The sequence below is a fragment of the Ursus americanus genome, chromosome 26, assembly GCF_024610735.1.
Source record: "Ursus americanus isolate L20-20 chromosome 26, mUrsAme1.1.p, whole genome shotgun sequence".
Taxonomy (NCBI): domain Eukaryota; kingdom Metazoa; phylum Chordata; class Mammalia; order Carnivora; family Ursidae; genus Ursus; species Ursus americanus.
The window spans coordinates 43,878,169-43,894,562 of NC_142152.1; the positions used below are offsets into that span (position 1 = coordinate 43,878,169).

The window sequence follows — 16,394 nt, forward strand, 5'->3', positions numbered from 1 at the left end:
TGTAAAGCACATACCCCTCTTAGCATTAACTTGTAATTTACGCTGCTGAAAATACTCAAGAATCTTTTTATTAGTAATACTCTTGGATCAATATTTGGAAAGGAAATAAAAAGCCAAACTAGAAAATGTTATAATTGCATAATTCATTTCATCTTAGAAATCTTATTAAAGGGATGAAATACTTCCCAATTTACTTTTGTTTTTTATTCTCGTAAATCCAATAAACTTTCTGTTACCCACAAAGAAGTGGCTAGTACAATGAATTATATGGCCACTTGATACGTGAGAAAAGTGGGGTTGAACATCTGGCCATCAGGTCAACCTCTCTATGAGAAAGCAACAAGACCCCAGGCAGAAATGTTTACATATTCTCTTTATATTGCAGTTTTTCATAGCAGTTTCAGAACATTAGAGATAAATACAACATGAATATTCTCCAGCACGCATGAGTGACAGGTCTGATTTTTTTAGTCTGTGACAAGACAAATTTCAAATCTTGTTACAGCATTTCAATGACAAATGTAGAATTCGGTGTATATAAAAAGGATTAACTGCCTAGCATCATAATACACTAAACAAACTCCATGTAGAGTGGCATAAAGGGAAGACTGGATAACCAACTGTCATTGTCTCATGGGCCCATGACCAGTGTCTTCATCCAAATTTTATCTCCAGTTGGCAAACGAAGGTCAACCATTTCCTATTCTGGGCTGCCTGAATGTGCGTGTGAAGATCTTGCTCTGATACCTTCCCAACTTAAAGAAGCTACAGTACTCATGGATCATTACAGAAGAGATCACCAAGACAGAAAGACATCGTATTCAACACTTCCAATGATAGTCCTACTTACAAGTGGTACCACGAGCGCAGTAACTCCAATCTCACCATTAAAAAACACCCGTTTTGAACATTTTCCCCCCTCTGCTTTTATAACTCACCTTGGCAACCAACATTTGCTGCTGATTTTCAATCTGCTGTTGTTGCCTAGCTGCCATATCCTGGAGCTCTGAGAGGGTGAGTTCTACACGTGGATTTCCAACCTACAGGGAACAAAACACACTCAGGATGGAATGTAGATTTATCTGCATATCTGCATAATCATTTTTCTCTAGTGTCAGAACACATACACATCAGGATCTTTAAACAGCTTCCCTTCTAGAAGTTAAGATAATACAAATTAATTGTACAGAAGAACTTTTCTTACTTGTTGACAGCTTTCATTAAATAACAGCTTTTTTAATATGTTCAATACTATATTAAAAAGGGACCCAACTTGTGGGAATGCAAACTGGTGCAGCCACTGTGGAAAACAGCATGGAGTTTCCTCCAAAAATTAAAAATAGAATTACCACTGGGGCGCCTGGATGGCTCAGTCAGTTAAGTGTCCAACTCTCGATTTCTGCTCAGGTCATGACCTCAGTGTTGTGAGGCTGAGCCCTGCATCAAGCTCTGCGCTAAGTGCGGAGTGTGCTTGAGATTCTCCCTCTTGGGCAATCCCCTTGGGTCCCTCCCTCCTTGGGAGCTTTGTACTATCATTTTGCTATCACTCAATAAACCTTGCTTTCCTGCCCACCAAAAATAAAAAGTAGAAAAGATTCTCCCTCTCCCTCTGCCACTGCCCCTCCTCGCCCCCCATCTCATGCTCTCTTAAATAAATAAATAAACAAATAAATAACAGAATTACCATATGATCCAGTAATTCCGCTACTCGGTATTTACCCAAAGAGTATGAAAACACTAATTCAAAAAGATATATTGACCCCATGTTTATAGCAGCATTATTTACAATAGCCAAGATATAGAAAGAGCCCAAATGCCTATTGATAGATGAACGCATAAAGAAGATGTGGTATATACATAATGGACTATTACTCAGCCATAAAAAAAAAGAACGAAACCTTGCCATTTGCAACAACATGGACGGAGCCAGAGAGTATAATGCTAAGTAAAATAAGTCAGAGGAAGACAAATTATCATATGATTTCACTTATATGTGGAATTTAAGAAACAAAACAAAAGAACAAAGAAACAAGAGAAAAATAAAAAACCAGACTGTTAACTATAGAGAACAAACTGGTGGTCACCAGAGGGGAGGGTAAACAGACGGTGGGGATTAAGAGTACACTGACCCAGATGAGCACTGGGTCACAGAGCTCTTGAACCTCTACATCACATACCGGAGACTAATATAACGCTGGATGTTAACTATACTGGAATTTCTTAAAAAGGGACCCAACTTTAAGCAAACGTTTGCAAATGTGTATTAAAAATGACATTCCTCTTTTCCTCTTTTTGGACTGGTTATTTAAGGGTATATTTGAGTAAGTGGGGATGTCAAATGTTTTGAGGACACACAACCTAAAAACTGTGTAGGTGACACCCGAGGACCAATGTCATCTTCACTGCCAACTGGTCTTGAGAAGCTGAAATGTGTAGAAGATTCTAAAAATACAAATACCTCATTAAAAACACAAACACCATATATATGGCTTACACCAAGGACTGACCCATTATTGACAGACCTGTGTCTGTTTGAATGAACACAAAAAGGTAAGATCTAGAGCAGTGGCAACTGATGGAACTGGAAGGCATGTCTCTATCCTCTGTTAATGATGATAATAACAACATCAGGCGTTTTTATTGTGCTTATCATGTGTCATGCCCCTGACTGGGTACCTTCCGTTAATGAACCCATCTGAGCCTCACAGGGACACTCTCAGGTAAGTACTATTGTACCCCATTCTAGAGATGAGAAAACAAGCAGAGAGAAGCTCACACAATCTGCCACAGGTCAGACGGCCCACGTGGCAAAGCAGGACACAGAGCCCTTGTTTTCCACCATCAGTTCAGCACGCTCTTTACCACACATACTACCTGCGTGTAACCAGCCACGTTTCATGCATTGTACGGCCTGGTCTTCATAACACGTCTGTGTGGAGACCAGCAGAGCCTCACACTGGGTGAGCAATGGTGGGGGAAAGGGGAAGGGACACGTATAGGGCACAGAACTGATGAGGGAGCAGAGCTGCAGTCCCAGCCACCCTTGTCTTCCTCCAGTCCCTTCCGTGGTAACCGTGGAGGCGCCCGTCCCTCCCTAGACCGCCACTCTCTACTTCTAGGTTCAGCTATACTCTTAGGAAGCCTTTACTTTCCATTCTTTTGTGACCTCTGTTCCGCTGACTCCAGGCTTCCCCATATCTTAAAGTGTTCAAGCACATTCTTGAAAAATGGAATCAGGATTTGTTCAACAATCTCAACTGGAACCCCCACCCTGTTTCCTGAGGAAACAATATGGAGCAAAAGCCCCTTTGCAGAACTAGACACTGTAAACTGCCAAATACAGAAACTTCCATTTGAAAATAAATTTCTTTATTCTATGGAAAAAAAAGGGGGGGGGCCTGGCAGAACCATCAAAATGCCCGAACTTTGTTTTAACTCTAATAAAGGGTTGCTAATTTCCACATACTGGATTTTCAGATCACTACAACAAACTATATTTTTTGAAACCTTCAGAACTTTTACTTGTTAGAAGTATTTCTGACTAGAGAAAAGCTATGTCCATTCACCAAATCTTTCAATTTACATTAATTTCATAATTTTACAATTTAAACAGTCTTTAGTTTCGTTTCCCTACCAGTGGCTTACAGTAACAATGGAAAGATCACACAGGAGACATGCAACTGCTCGTCTTGTGCTGTTTCCGGCAACGTTAAGCTGCCATCAATCATTCAGGCATATCTTCCACATATGCTAATATACATGGTAATTTAAGAACATTGTATTGAAGTAGATCTTACATACGGAAAACCGTATTCATAATGCACAGCTCAATGAATCCTTTCAAAGTGAACATCCCTGTGTAACTTTTTGTTTTTTATTTTATATTTCATTTTATTTTAATTCCGGTATAGTTAACATAAAAAACATGGAACGCTTCACAAGTCTCCATGTCATCCAGGGGCCAGCTAATCTTCTCTGTATTGTTCCACTTTTTCAGCATACACGCTGCCAAAGCCAGCACCACCCCTGTAACTTAACTGTATTTTAAATGGGTTATAAAAACACCAGCCACCATTAAGTCAACAAATATGCAATATTCTACGTTAGTATATATTCTCTTAATTGTTCAATGTGAAAATTTAGCAAACAGAAGCACCTTTTCAGTTTTTTAAGAAAACAAAAACCTTCAGTGCAAATTCAATCCTTTTATGACGGGCCTTTCACTGTGCATTCTCTCCAGGCCAACTCAGCCCTTCTGAAAATTTTCAATTCTCCATATGCACTCAATTTATTCAAACAAACCTATGACCTAATTCCTTGCTTATTTCTTTTCAATGCATTGAGTAAGAAGAAATCAAATCCTGTTCCCTGGGCTCACTGAGGTCCCTCCTGGCAGAGCTACCTTGTGAGTTCAGCTCCAGGTCACAGAGAGGACGAGCCACTTCCACGAGCAGCACAATCAGTGCAAAGGCTCTGGGTGCAGGTCCAGCAGGCTCCGACAGATGCAGGCCTGGAGGAGACACCTCCTAGCCTCCAGCCTGCCCAAGAACCCTCTGGCAGGGGCAGCTAGCTGGGGCCCCGTGGCTCAGGCCCCGCTCACACAACATTCTACCTCAACTCTGGACTCTAGGGAAAGGGTCTCTGCTCCCTGTGAAACGCAGGTCACGCTCCCATTTCTCACAACCAGCATGGCCACTCAACGCCACGTCTAACGACTTCCCCACCCCCCACAAGAGCAGGGAAAAACAGAAGCCTCGGGCCCCCCACCTTCATGATCATTTATCTTTCTCCAAAGTTCCACAAATCTACTTACAAAATGATACACTGAGAGACTTACTCCTCTAACTTACAATGCTTTTGTACACAAAATATTTACCTGACAGAAAACTTATACCAGGGACCCTCTAACTAATGAGAGACTTCGAGAGTCTCCTGGCCCCCACCAGCTAGAGGTCCTAGCCCACCCGGCGCCCAGGGCACCTGGCCCAGTGCCCAGCCACAGCCCCGACAATGACCAAGGTCTGTTGAGTGGATTTATAAACAACTCGGTGCTTCCTCACCCTTCCACCGCATGCTATCACCCTCTAAAGACAGCATCTTTCCAAATTCAAAAGCCCACACTTTTTTTTTTGTTCTGTCTTCCTATGAAAAGTCTACATCCTTCTCACCATTTTAACTGCCTCTCCGGATTTTTTTTTATGACTCTATTTTTTTAGTAAGTCATCTCTACACTCAATATGGGGCTCGAACTCACAACCCCGAGACTAAGAGTCACATGCTCCGCTAAGTCAGCCTGGCATCCCCAGATTTTTCTCAACACCTCGTTAACCCAAACCTCCTCTGGCCCTTATCACTATCCTTCTGACCGTGTCCCCTAATTCCTGTCTGCCTGGAAAGACTGGAAGCAGCAGTGACAATGGAGCTTTGGGAATGAAGAAACTACGTGCTGGCGATCGCACGGAGGACGAACGGCAGGGCAGTTGTGAAGGGGTCACGGGAACTGGAGTGGTCTGAGTGCGATACATGCTCAACACCACCATACCAGAAAAATTCACTTGCCCTCGCTATTCCAGATATAATCCGAGACACTAAGGCTAATATAAGAGACAAGTAGAATGCAGTTTCTCCCTGTTTTCAGTGAGTGTGACCAATGAAGAAATAATCTCATAATGGAAGCAATTAGTTTACTCATCACATTCAACTATGAGCAACAGAACCTGAGCTCAGTTTTCTTTATACTTATATTTTCACTGAAAGACATTTACAGCATTTCTCAATGTAGCATGAGGACTCTTATAAAAAGTACACTGAAGCCTGGTACCCACCCTAGAAAGCTCGTGAGGAGCCCAGAGGGCAGGACGTCTTACACCCACTTGGCTATCCTGGATCTAGTCATTATGGGAACTGTGGGTCTAAAAATAAAAGGATTCTCTTAAAACCTCCCTTCCCAAAACAATGAACCCAAAAAAGCAGCTAAAACCTCCATACATTATTGTTCCTGACTTTACAAAAAATTTCAAATAAAGGTAGTATTTCACAACACTCAAAATAAGCAAAAATAGGGGCACCTGGGTGGCTCAGTCAAGCGTCTGCCTTCAGCTCAGGTCTTGATCATGGGGTCCTGGGGTCGAGCTCTGGGTAGGGCTCCCTGCTCAGCCAGGAGTCCCTCTCCCTCTCCCTCTGCCCCTCTTCCCGCTCATGCTCTCTCTCTCAAATAAATAATCTTAAAAAAAAAAAGCAAAAAACATAATTTTTCATTTTTTATGGTCTTAAGATCTTAGCAACTTAAAAAATTGATAAGCAAATATTCTAGTCCATTTCATACACAAAACTTCAAAAATATTCATACTGTATTTTCTGTCCTAATGTTGGGCTAAAAAAAAAAAAGAAAAGAAAAGAAAAATAAAACCACCCCAAAATATCCATACTGGGAGGTAAACAAAATGAAATGACGACTGGCTAATTTAACAAATACACAGTGAAATCAATGTTAACTTCTATTTTTTAAAATTATTCTTATTATCGGAGGGCAGGGGAGAGGGGGAGAGAGAGAGAGAATCTTGAACAGACTCCACCTCCAGCACAGAGCCCGATAGGGCTCAAACTCAAGACCCTAAGATCACGACCTGAACCAAAATCAAGAGTCGGATGCTTAACTGACTAAGCCATCCAGATGCCCCTATGTTCACTTTTAAATCAACTTTATGGAGGTATAGCTTAGAGGCAATAAAATGCACCCACTTAAGGTACACTGTTGAATGAGTTCTGACACCTGCTAGTCACTTGCACTCCTTATGCCACCAAACCCACACCACTCCCCAGATGTGTAGCCTGTCGTTGTGTCCTGATAGCCTCATCTGCTTGCCCAAGAATTCTGTACAAATGGGACTGCACAACGTGCTTCTTTAGGTTGGCTTCTTTCACTCCCACAATGCTTCTGAGATCACCCATGTTGCTACACGTATCAGTAATTTGTTCCTTTTTACTGCTGGGTAGTATCCTGCTGGATGGACAGATCACATTTTGTTAGTCCATGCATCTGTTAATGGACATGTGGGTTGTTTCCACTTTTGGACTAGAATGAATAAAGCTATCTTGAGTATTCATGTGCCAGTATTTATGTGGACAAGTGTTCTGGCTTCTCTTGGGTAACCAATGTCAAGAAAGTAGAACAGGTGGGCTGTGTGGTACTTGTGTGTTTGACTTATAGAAACAGCCAAACTGTTTTCCATAGTGAAGCATGCCATTTTACACCCCCACAGCCACAAAGGAAAAGTTCTAGCTTCTCTACATCCTTGCCAACACTTGGTGTTGTCAATGTTTACATTTTAATTATCCTCTTTTTATTTTTATTTTTAAGATTTTATTTATTTATTTTAGAGAGAGAGCGAGAGAGAAAGCAAGCACAAGCAGTGGGGAGGGGCAGAGGGAGAGGGAGAAGCAGGCTCCCCACTGAGCAGGGAGCCCAATGTGGGGCTTGATCCTGGGACCCTGAGATCATGACTTCAGCCAAAGGCAGATGCTTAACTGACTGAGCCACCCAGGTGCCCCTAATTATTATTATCCTCCTTTTAAACAGAATGTTAACCTGTTAGCAAAGAAAGGGTTCCATAAGTGGTATTTAGATAAGTAATTTTATTTTTTAATTTTTAAAAAAAGATTTTATTTATTTAAGAGACAGAGAAAGGGCACAAGCAGGAGGAGGGGCAAAGGGAGAAGCAGACTCCCCACTGAGCAGAGAACCGGACACGGGGCTCGATCCCAGGACACTGGGATCATGACCTGAGCTGAAGGCAAACGCTTGACCAACTGAGCCACCCAGGCGCCCCTAGTTAAGTAATTTTAAAAAGCATAAAAATGTCCAAAAAAGTGATCAACCAAAACATACTGTGATCAGATTTTCAATAAATAAGCTATCAATAAATAAGATTTGTCAAAAGTTAGATAAGGAAAAGGGGGCTTATTTCCCAGTTTAATATCTCGTTTGTACTATGAGTCACAACTCCTGAAACTACCATATGCCTGAAAAACAGGCTATCACAACTAGATTTTTTTAAAGAAGTTCAGAAGGTCTATGCCTCACTTGATAATTACGGGTGAAATGTTTGGATCACAAGTCAACGGGTAACATGCTTTAATCAAAGGTATTTTTTGTCTCTTCAGGTAATGTTTTAAATATAATTTTTAAACTGGTGTTACAATAATTCAGGCATTAAAAATAAATAATGAAGTTTCTCCAAACAAACCACTGCAGCAAGTCTCCCGCCCTACGCCACTCGCGATGGGAAGACTCAGCTGAAACTTCCGACAGACTGTTGGTGCAGTTTGTCAATATGCGCCAAGAGTATTTTTCTAACATGTGCAAAGAACTTATCAAAGATGGCAATTTTATCTATGAAAACAAAAGGATTCATCACCTTGCACAGTGTCCATTCAGTTAATGATTCTTCACTACCGCAGTTCCTGAAAAATTATGCCATTTTCCAGACTTTTTTTTTTTCTGGTATAATGATTTTCGTTCAAAAACACACTAAATGCAAAAACAAAACAAAACAAACAAAAAACCACACTAAATGCTCTATAAGAAGAGATATTTTGACATTACAGTTTCAGGCAAACAGCCACCAATTTACTCAACCCAGGTCAGAGGACAGGACGTGGTGCAACGCGGAACTGTGCACCTTGCTTGGACGAGCCCCAGCGGCGCGCTATAAGCACACATGCCAAGTGACAAAGAGGGGCCATCTCCTCCGACCCTCGGGTCCACTGTGCACGTGGGCTAACTCCGCCTGTCTTGAAGTACTCTCTTATAAAGCTGTGCGGCCACCTCCTCCGACCCTCGGGTCCACTGTGCACGTGGGCTAACTCCGCCTGTCTTGAAGTACTCTCTTATAAAGCTGTGCGGCCATCTCCTCCGACCCTCGGGTCCACTGTGCACGTGGGCTAACTCCGCCTGTCTTGAAGTACTCTCTTATAAAGCTTGTGCTACCCTAAAGATGCTTTCCTGTACTATAACTTTATTTCTAAGCTCCGTTTGAGTGCAATCTCCCCAAAAGTTGAAAAAGTGGTGAAGAAAATGACGCGAAAGGAAGAACTTACATCTCAAAGCCATTCCAAAGGAGGAGTCCTTCGCATTCCCCACCTCCACCAACCACGCCTGCCGTGAAGCCGCCTTCTCCTCCTCCTTTGGCAAGTACAACACACTCTCACTACATGACATTTTATTTTTCAAATGTATCTATGTGTTGTTTACTACTTATGTAAGGATGTTTTCATTGTTCATACACTGTACACTTGTGAAAACGATTTGGGAATCAACAGCCCACCTTATTCATTCCAAGGGTACGTATTAGTTCTCTACTGCTGATAACAGATCACATCTAAATTCAGGGGCTTAAAACACAACAAATACTCATAATGGCTCCCAGTTTCTGTGGAAAAAGGATTAAGGAGCAGCTTGGCTGGACAGCTGTGGCTTAAGACTTCTCATGAGGCTGCGGCACCTGTGTGACTCATTGGTTAAGCATCCGACTCGATTTTTGCTCAGGTCATGATCTCTGGGTTGTGAGATCGAGCCCTGCTTCAGGCTCCGCACTGGGTGTCAAGTCTGCTTAAGATTCTCTCCCTCTCCCTCTGCCCCTCCCACCTTATTCTCTTTAAAAAAAAAAGAGAGAGAGAGAGAGAGAAAGATTTCTCATGAGGTTGATAGGGCTTAAGGCTTGACTGGGGTTGGAGGATCGGAGTCCAAGATGGCATACTCACATGGCTACCAAGTTGGGGCTGGCTACAGGTGGACCTCTTCTCAGAGCTGCTTGTTTGAGTGTACTCACAATGCGGCGGCTGGCGTCCCCAAGCGAACAACCCAGGACAGTGCCGGGGAGCTATCTTTAATGAGCTAGCGTCAGAAGTCACATAGCATCACATTCTCCAAGTTCTGTTAGGAGCAGTCGTTACGTGAAGAAAAGAGGGGAATTAGGCTCTGCCTTTTGAAGAGAGGGATTTTAAAGAATCTGCGGACATCTTCTAACCACCACATCCATTTCCTGTAGTCTCATGAAGACTCTACTTCTCTCACTCGGTTTTTTGCTACCTACAGTTTGGTTGTTATTCTCACCAGCACTGCCACAGTACAAAGAGAGGGAGTTTATGTTTATGGGCATATGTTTAAGATAGCTAGCTAACAATGCAGTCAATAGAGGTTTTCACTACAAATGCTGCTTTTATCCTCAATGACTAACTTACATTCCTTGGTAGTCTGTTAACAGAAAAGACTAGTGGACTTCGTCAGCAATTAAACACCTACTGCTAATGGGTCACTTCAGATGTCAGCTCTAATCCTGATATGCTGATTTTAACACTCAACTAAATAATTTCATCCTTGGTTATAACAGACAAGAATGTTACTGTCCTATTACTTGGGCAAAGAAAATTCCCCAAGCTTTCAAGTTGTGATGAGATGGAGTGCTGTAGTTCAACGGTCTGTCCTCCTTGCTCCCTTCTGTACTAGTTGACACGGAGAACGCAAAGTACCCTTTGAGGGGTCAAGCCATCCAGCCCTAGTCTCTCTCAAAAGAGTGCCAGAGCCACTGTTCCCCTGGTCAGAGTCACACTTTGACTTATATACCATGCCAGCACTTCACCCCCAGCATGTCTAAAACCAGACTCCTCCCTTTCCTTCCAACCCTGGCTTCCTCCCTCAATTTCTTACTTCCATTCATAGCTATAGCATTTGCCCAGGAACCTCGGCCTCACCTTTGACTTGAGCCTACGTTGCTGCAAATATAAGCTGTTGCTCAGGGTTCTTGATCGATCTCATACCCATGCTTTCCTCTCCATTCCAGAATTGACACTTCCCACCTTCATATTTCTGCTCACATTCTTCCTTCTGGCTACAAAGCCCTTCCCCCCACTTCCTCTACTCTACCTATCCTTTAAGATCTAGTGGCAATGCCATCTGCTTCCTGAAGCTTTTCCTGGTCCTCTGCAGAGTCTCTCATACAATTGTTCTGACACTCAGGATCTGACATCACTTCCAGAGACAGGAGAGAGCTCTATTTTTTTTTTTTTTTTTTAGTGAACTATGAATTCTAGAGATTCAACAACATGTAATGAGAACTTGCATGTCATTTATATAGAAACCTGAGTTTACAGTTACCTTAACAGACGCTTACACAAGCCCTAGGAGGGAAGTTCTGAAGCCTATTTCCCAGATGAGAAAGCTGAGCTCCAGCAGTGGGCTGAGCGGCTCCCCCAAGCTCAGTGGTGAGTCAGCAGTAGTATCAGCCCCTCAACCCAGGTCTCCTGACAGCAAGCGGGACGCTCTCTCCCTCACACAGGACGTACTGGCCCCCCATTGTTCTCCCCATGGGCTGCAGCACAGGCACCTGTGATTGCTTCCAACTACCAGTCATTCATTGTTTCAAAGGGCAAACGCTCTACCAGATGCCATCTACTGATTATTAGTTTGAATCAGATGAAAATGCTGTTTTTGTACGTCGAAAATGGTCAAACATCAACAATTTCATACGGTTCAACCTAACAGGAAAGGGCCGATTTCCCCCCTTGAAAAACATAAAAGCTAAATATAACTTGACTCTAGCATATAATAATAAAGCAATAAAGAGAAGAATGATAACTCTAGGCTACTCTTTAGTTTTGGAAGATTATGAGAAATGACCAAATAGACTAATGTCACCTGACCAGCAACAGTGGAGAGCTTCCTGGAGGAGGCTTGCTAATCAATGCTTAAATTATTCCAGAGGAAGTCTAAGAAAGCCTAACTCCGTCTTTGACTTTCTAGGGATAATTTCATATAAGCAGGTATACGTGAATTATAAGAAGGAATGAATTAGGGGCACCTGGGTGGTTCAGTTGGTTAGGCGTCTGCCTTTGGCTCGGGTCATGATCCCGGAGTCCTGGGATTGAGTCCTGAGTCAGTCTTCCTGCTCAGTGGGGAGTCTGCTTCTCCCTCTCCCTCTGATCCTCCTCTCCACCTACACTCTCTGTCTCAAATAAATCTTTTTTTTTTAAAAAAGGAATTAAAACCTCATTTCTTCTAAATTATAATTTATAGATGCATGCATGCCTTTTGAGCTTATATCTCCATAACCTTGAAATTCTTCTTTTCCATTATTTCCTTTGAAAGTAACTCTCTCTCTGGGATTCCAGTTGTGAGTCTACTGTCAAGTGCAGCAAGCAATGACGTCACAGGGCTCCCTGTCTCCAGTCTCATTCCCACCCCCTATGCCGGACATAGAATTCTCACAACACTAGAACCAGAGGGCTCTTCCTAAAACACAGCTCATCCTGTCTTTCTCTTGCTTGATTAAGTCCAGGCTCTTAGCACAGTGAGGATCTGGCCCCTCCCTTGACCAGTACACTTCAGCTCTCTTCCCCCCACAGTGTCCCCCTGACCTTCCTCGTCCCCAGTTTATGCTCCATTGTTACCAATGTGTTGATCATCCTCTGCTGCTCACAGCGCTTCACGCTCTTCCCCTGCGTCCTCACAGAGGCCTCCGACCTCCAGCTCTGGGAAGTCTTTCCTGATAGCCGCCTCAGTAAGTTAATCAAATCACATCCTATTATTTTGGCGTCTTGTTCTACTCTTCCTGCACTTCTCACACTGTATGGTGCTTGTTTACACACCTCTCTCTAAAAACACCCTTTCTTCCTCTGTGGAATTTGAAGCAGACTTCAAGTAGCCACCACCAAACACCTTGCTTTTGTCTTTGGTCTGTCCAATACCAAATAAATTCAATACAATTGCTCTAAAAAGAATAAAGAGAGAAATTTTAAGCGTAGGTGGTAGTTATCGGAGTGTTTTAAGTAATTCTTTAATCTGTGCATATTTTACACGTTCTTCTGTATATTTCACAACAAAAAAGTAAAAAAAAAAATAAAGAATTAGACCAATCAGCCGGGATCCTATCTGGTAATTTAATAAGATATTTGTTTAAATCTATAACTGTGGGGCGCCTGGGTGGCACAGGGGTTAAGCGCCTGCCTTCGGCTCAGGGCGTGATCCCGGCGTTATGGGATCGAGCCCCACATCAGGCTCCTCTGCTATGAGCCTGCTTCTTCCTCTCCCACTCCCCCTGCTTGTGTTCCCTCTCTCGCTGGCTGTCTCTCTCTCTGTCAAATAAATAAATAAAATCTTAAAAAAAAAAAAAACTATAACTGATGTTTTATTTTTTATTTTTATTTTTTGGTATAACTGACTTTTTAAAGTGTAACTGGATTCTCATGTATAATGTCATTCCAAAAATGACAAACATGCCTAAAAAGAAACTCTGACAAAATAATTAGGATAAAATCTACTTATGCCCACATAATAGTTTAGAACGTTAAGTCCCTTCTCTTTTTGCATACCTCACATGGTTATACATGTTCGGGTTTGGAGAGCATTTTCACCTGCCTACTTAGCAAACAAAAGAAAACAGCTGATAATGATATGAAGATACATTATAAACATGGAGACTTAATTGTATCACAACAACACAAACCGAGTCTAACAGTTCATTATATCCTGGAGCTGCAGAATTTCATACTCCAGCAATTACTGAGCCTCACAAATTAATAGGAGTCAATTACTATCTAATATACTCCCTACCCCTGTAATAATACTATAATAGGCTATTTTATCTGATAAATGTGAATTACTCTTCTGATTAAAATTCACCCATATAAAGTCACAGTTTGGTTCAACACGTATTATACCCAAAACAAATGGCTAGGAACGATTAGGGCTGGAAAGATCAGGAGGAAAACAGGGCTGTCGATGAACACAAATAACACCAGGAGAAAAACCAGCACGTCCCACACGAGGGCTATAAGCATAACACCACGGGAACCACTGTTTCCCACAGTATGGCCCCCAAGACACACGAAACTCTGCTCCTGACCACAACACCTACAAGACAAGATAAAACACAAACACCTATTTTTCAAAGCGTCACTGGGCCGCCACAACAGTAAGGAAGTTACAGAGGGGGAGCCGAAGCTCTGGCTCATGAGGGAACTCCGAAGCTGGCTCGCGTCCTGTCGGTTTGTGTCTTTGTGGCCCCTCCCTCCCACCTCCTTGTGCCTGGCTCCCAGGTACACAGGCTACCACTGATCTACCTTCTGCTATTAGAAGTCAGTCTACATTTCCTAGAGGATTTTTTTTCTTTTTCAGGGGGAGGGGGTAAGGGCAGAGGGAGAGGGAGAGAGAGAATCTTAAGCAGGCTCCACGCCTGATGTGGGGCTCAATCTCACGACCCTGAGATCATGACCTGAGCCAAAATCAATTCGGACACTTAACCGACTGTGCCACCCAGGCACCCCTACACTTCCTAGAGTTTTACACAGAGAGAATCAAGCAGTATGCACTCTGTGGTCTGACTTCTTCCCTTCAGCATATGGTTTTGAGATCCATCCATGTTGCAGCATGTATGAGTGGTTCATGCCTTGTCACTGCTCAGTAATATTTCATTATAAAGATATGTAATGCTTTTCATCCATTTACCTGTTACTAGACATTAAGGTTGTTTCCAGATTTTGGCTACCACAAATCAAACTGCTACGAACATCCACATATAAGTTTGTATGAACATCTGTTTTCGTTTTGCTTGGGTAAATAGTTAGGAGTAGAATCGCTGGGTCACATAACAGAGTCACGTTCAAGTTTTTGTTAAAGACTTGTTTATTTATTTTAGTGATAGAGAGCGAGCATGAGAGGGGGAGGGGCAGAGGGAGAGGAGAGAGCGAATCCTAAGCAGGCTCCATGCCCAACACGGAGACCGACAGGGGGCTCCATCCCAGGACCCTGAGATCATGACCTGAGCTGAACTTAAGAGCCAGCTGCTTAACCGACTGAGCCACCCAGGCGCCCCGATTCACATTCAAGTTTTAAAGAAATTGTCACACTGTTTACCAGATTGTACCATGTTACATTCCTAACATCAGTGTTTGAGAATTCTGGGCTCTCCACATCCTCACCTACACTTGTTAGCATCAGTCTTTAGTTTTAGACATTGTAATAGGTATACTGTGGTATCTCACTGTGGTTTTAACTTGTATTTTCTCAAAGACTAATGATGTTGAAAACTTTTCCATGTGTTTACTTGACGTATATTTTTTTCAGTGAAGCGTCTATTCAAATCTTTTGCCTATTTCTTTTAAAATCAGTTTGTTTATTTTCTTACTGAGTTTTTTAAGACTTCTTTATATATTCAGGATACAAGTCCTTTGTCAGGTATAGGATTTGCAAATATTTTCTCCCGGACTGTGTCTTGTCTTTTCCTAACAAATAATATTAAAAGCACATCATATGTACCAAACAGCCAAATAAACAGAGCTAACCACAGAATTCTTGACTGAAAGATATATCATAAGAAACCATCTAAAACACAGTACAAAGAGAGAAAATAATAAAAACATAAAACAGAAATTAAGAGACAAGGAGAATAAAATGAAAGATATAACATATGTCTCATTAAGCGTTCCAGAAGACAAAAATAAAAAGAATGTGGAAGAAGAAATATCTGTACAGATAATTACACAGAATTTTTCAGACATGTTGATAGATGCTGATCCTCAGAATCCGTAAATTCAACAAATCCCAACAGGGAAAAGTGAAAGAAATCCACACCTCATTTTTCTTACAGTGGAGGATTATTTAATCCTAATTTCGTGAAATACCCAAACCACTAAATTACAGTAAAGGGATTCTGACACCAAATAACAGAAAACCACAGAAATGAACTAGCAGGAGAGGAGACCACAAAAATGTTTGGAGCTGAAAAGAAAACGAATGGGAAAGGCACCTGAGTAGGTCTGAAACAACCTCAAGCTAGAGGAGCTAAGACTGGACAAGCCCAGGTACACCACAGAATATTTGTCTCGAGAACTGGCAACACCTGATGACTCTAGAAGCAGAAGTCTATACGTTTATTCTTTAGACACTTGAAATGTTACCTGATCTGGAGATATTAGGCACAGCTGAGTCCAGGTACCATACGTTAAATAAGGGGACCAAGTCACCATACTAATAACAAATGCTTCCAGAAATAAACTCTCACAGTTGTGTACAATTGCTTTGATAAAGGTACCAAGACAATTCAATGGGGGAAGAAATAGTCTTTTCACCAAATGCTGCAGGGATCACTAGATATTAACAGGCAAAAGAATAAATCAGGATCCCTACTTCATACCACAAACAAAAATCAACTCACAATGGATCACAGCCCCAAATATAAGAGCTACAACTACAAAGCTTTTAGAAGAAAGCAGAGAGGGCGGGATCGACTGGCCTCAGCAGTTCACTGCATGTACAGGAACAAAGCAGGAACTGACTCATGGTTTAGTGTGGTTTGCTGAGAAAACAGGAAAAGCACTTCCAGGACACCTAAGGAAAA

The 16,394-nt window shown here is 42.1% G+C and overlaps 1 protein-coding gene and 1 non-coding gene across 7 annotated transcripts in view; both read right to left on the bottom strand.

The window, feature by feature from the left end:
* Positions 1 to 16,394, bottom strand: part of PPP1R13B (protein phosphatase 1 regulatory subunit 13B) — an 85,446-nt gene that overhangs the window by 18,143 nt on the left and 50,909 nt on the right. For 2 of the 6 annotated variants that reach the window (XM_045776139.2, XM_045776140.2), the window contains exon 5: positions 939 to 1,040. In XM_045776139.2, the coding sequence (XP_045632095.1) occupies positions 939 to 1,040 (102 nt within the window). Of the gene's footprint in view, positions 1 to 938; positions 1,041 to 8,417; positions 8,531 to 9,099; positions 9,728 to 9,762; positions 9,935 to 16,394 lie in introns of those variants that run through there. The other 4 variants (XM_045776143.2, XM_045776146.2, XM_045776145.2 and 1 more) reach the window with 4 other exon arrangements.
* On the bottom strand, positions 3,920 to 4,021 carry LOC123778665 (U6 spliceosomal RNA). The gene has a single exon (XR_015721938.1). It is a non-coding gene; the product is annotated as a U6 spliceosomal RNA (small nuclear RNA).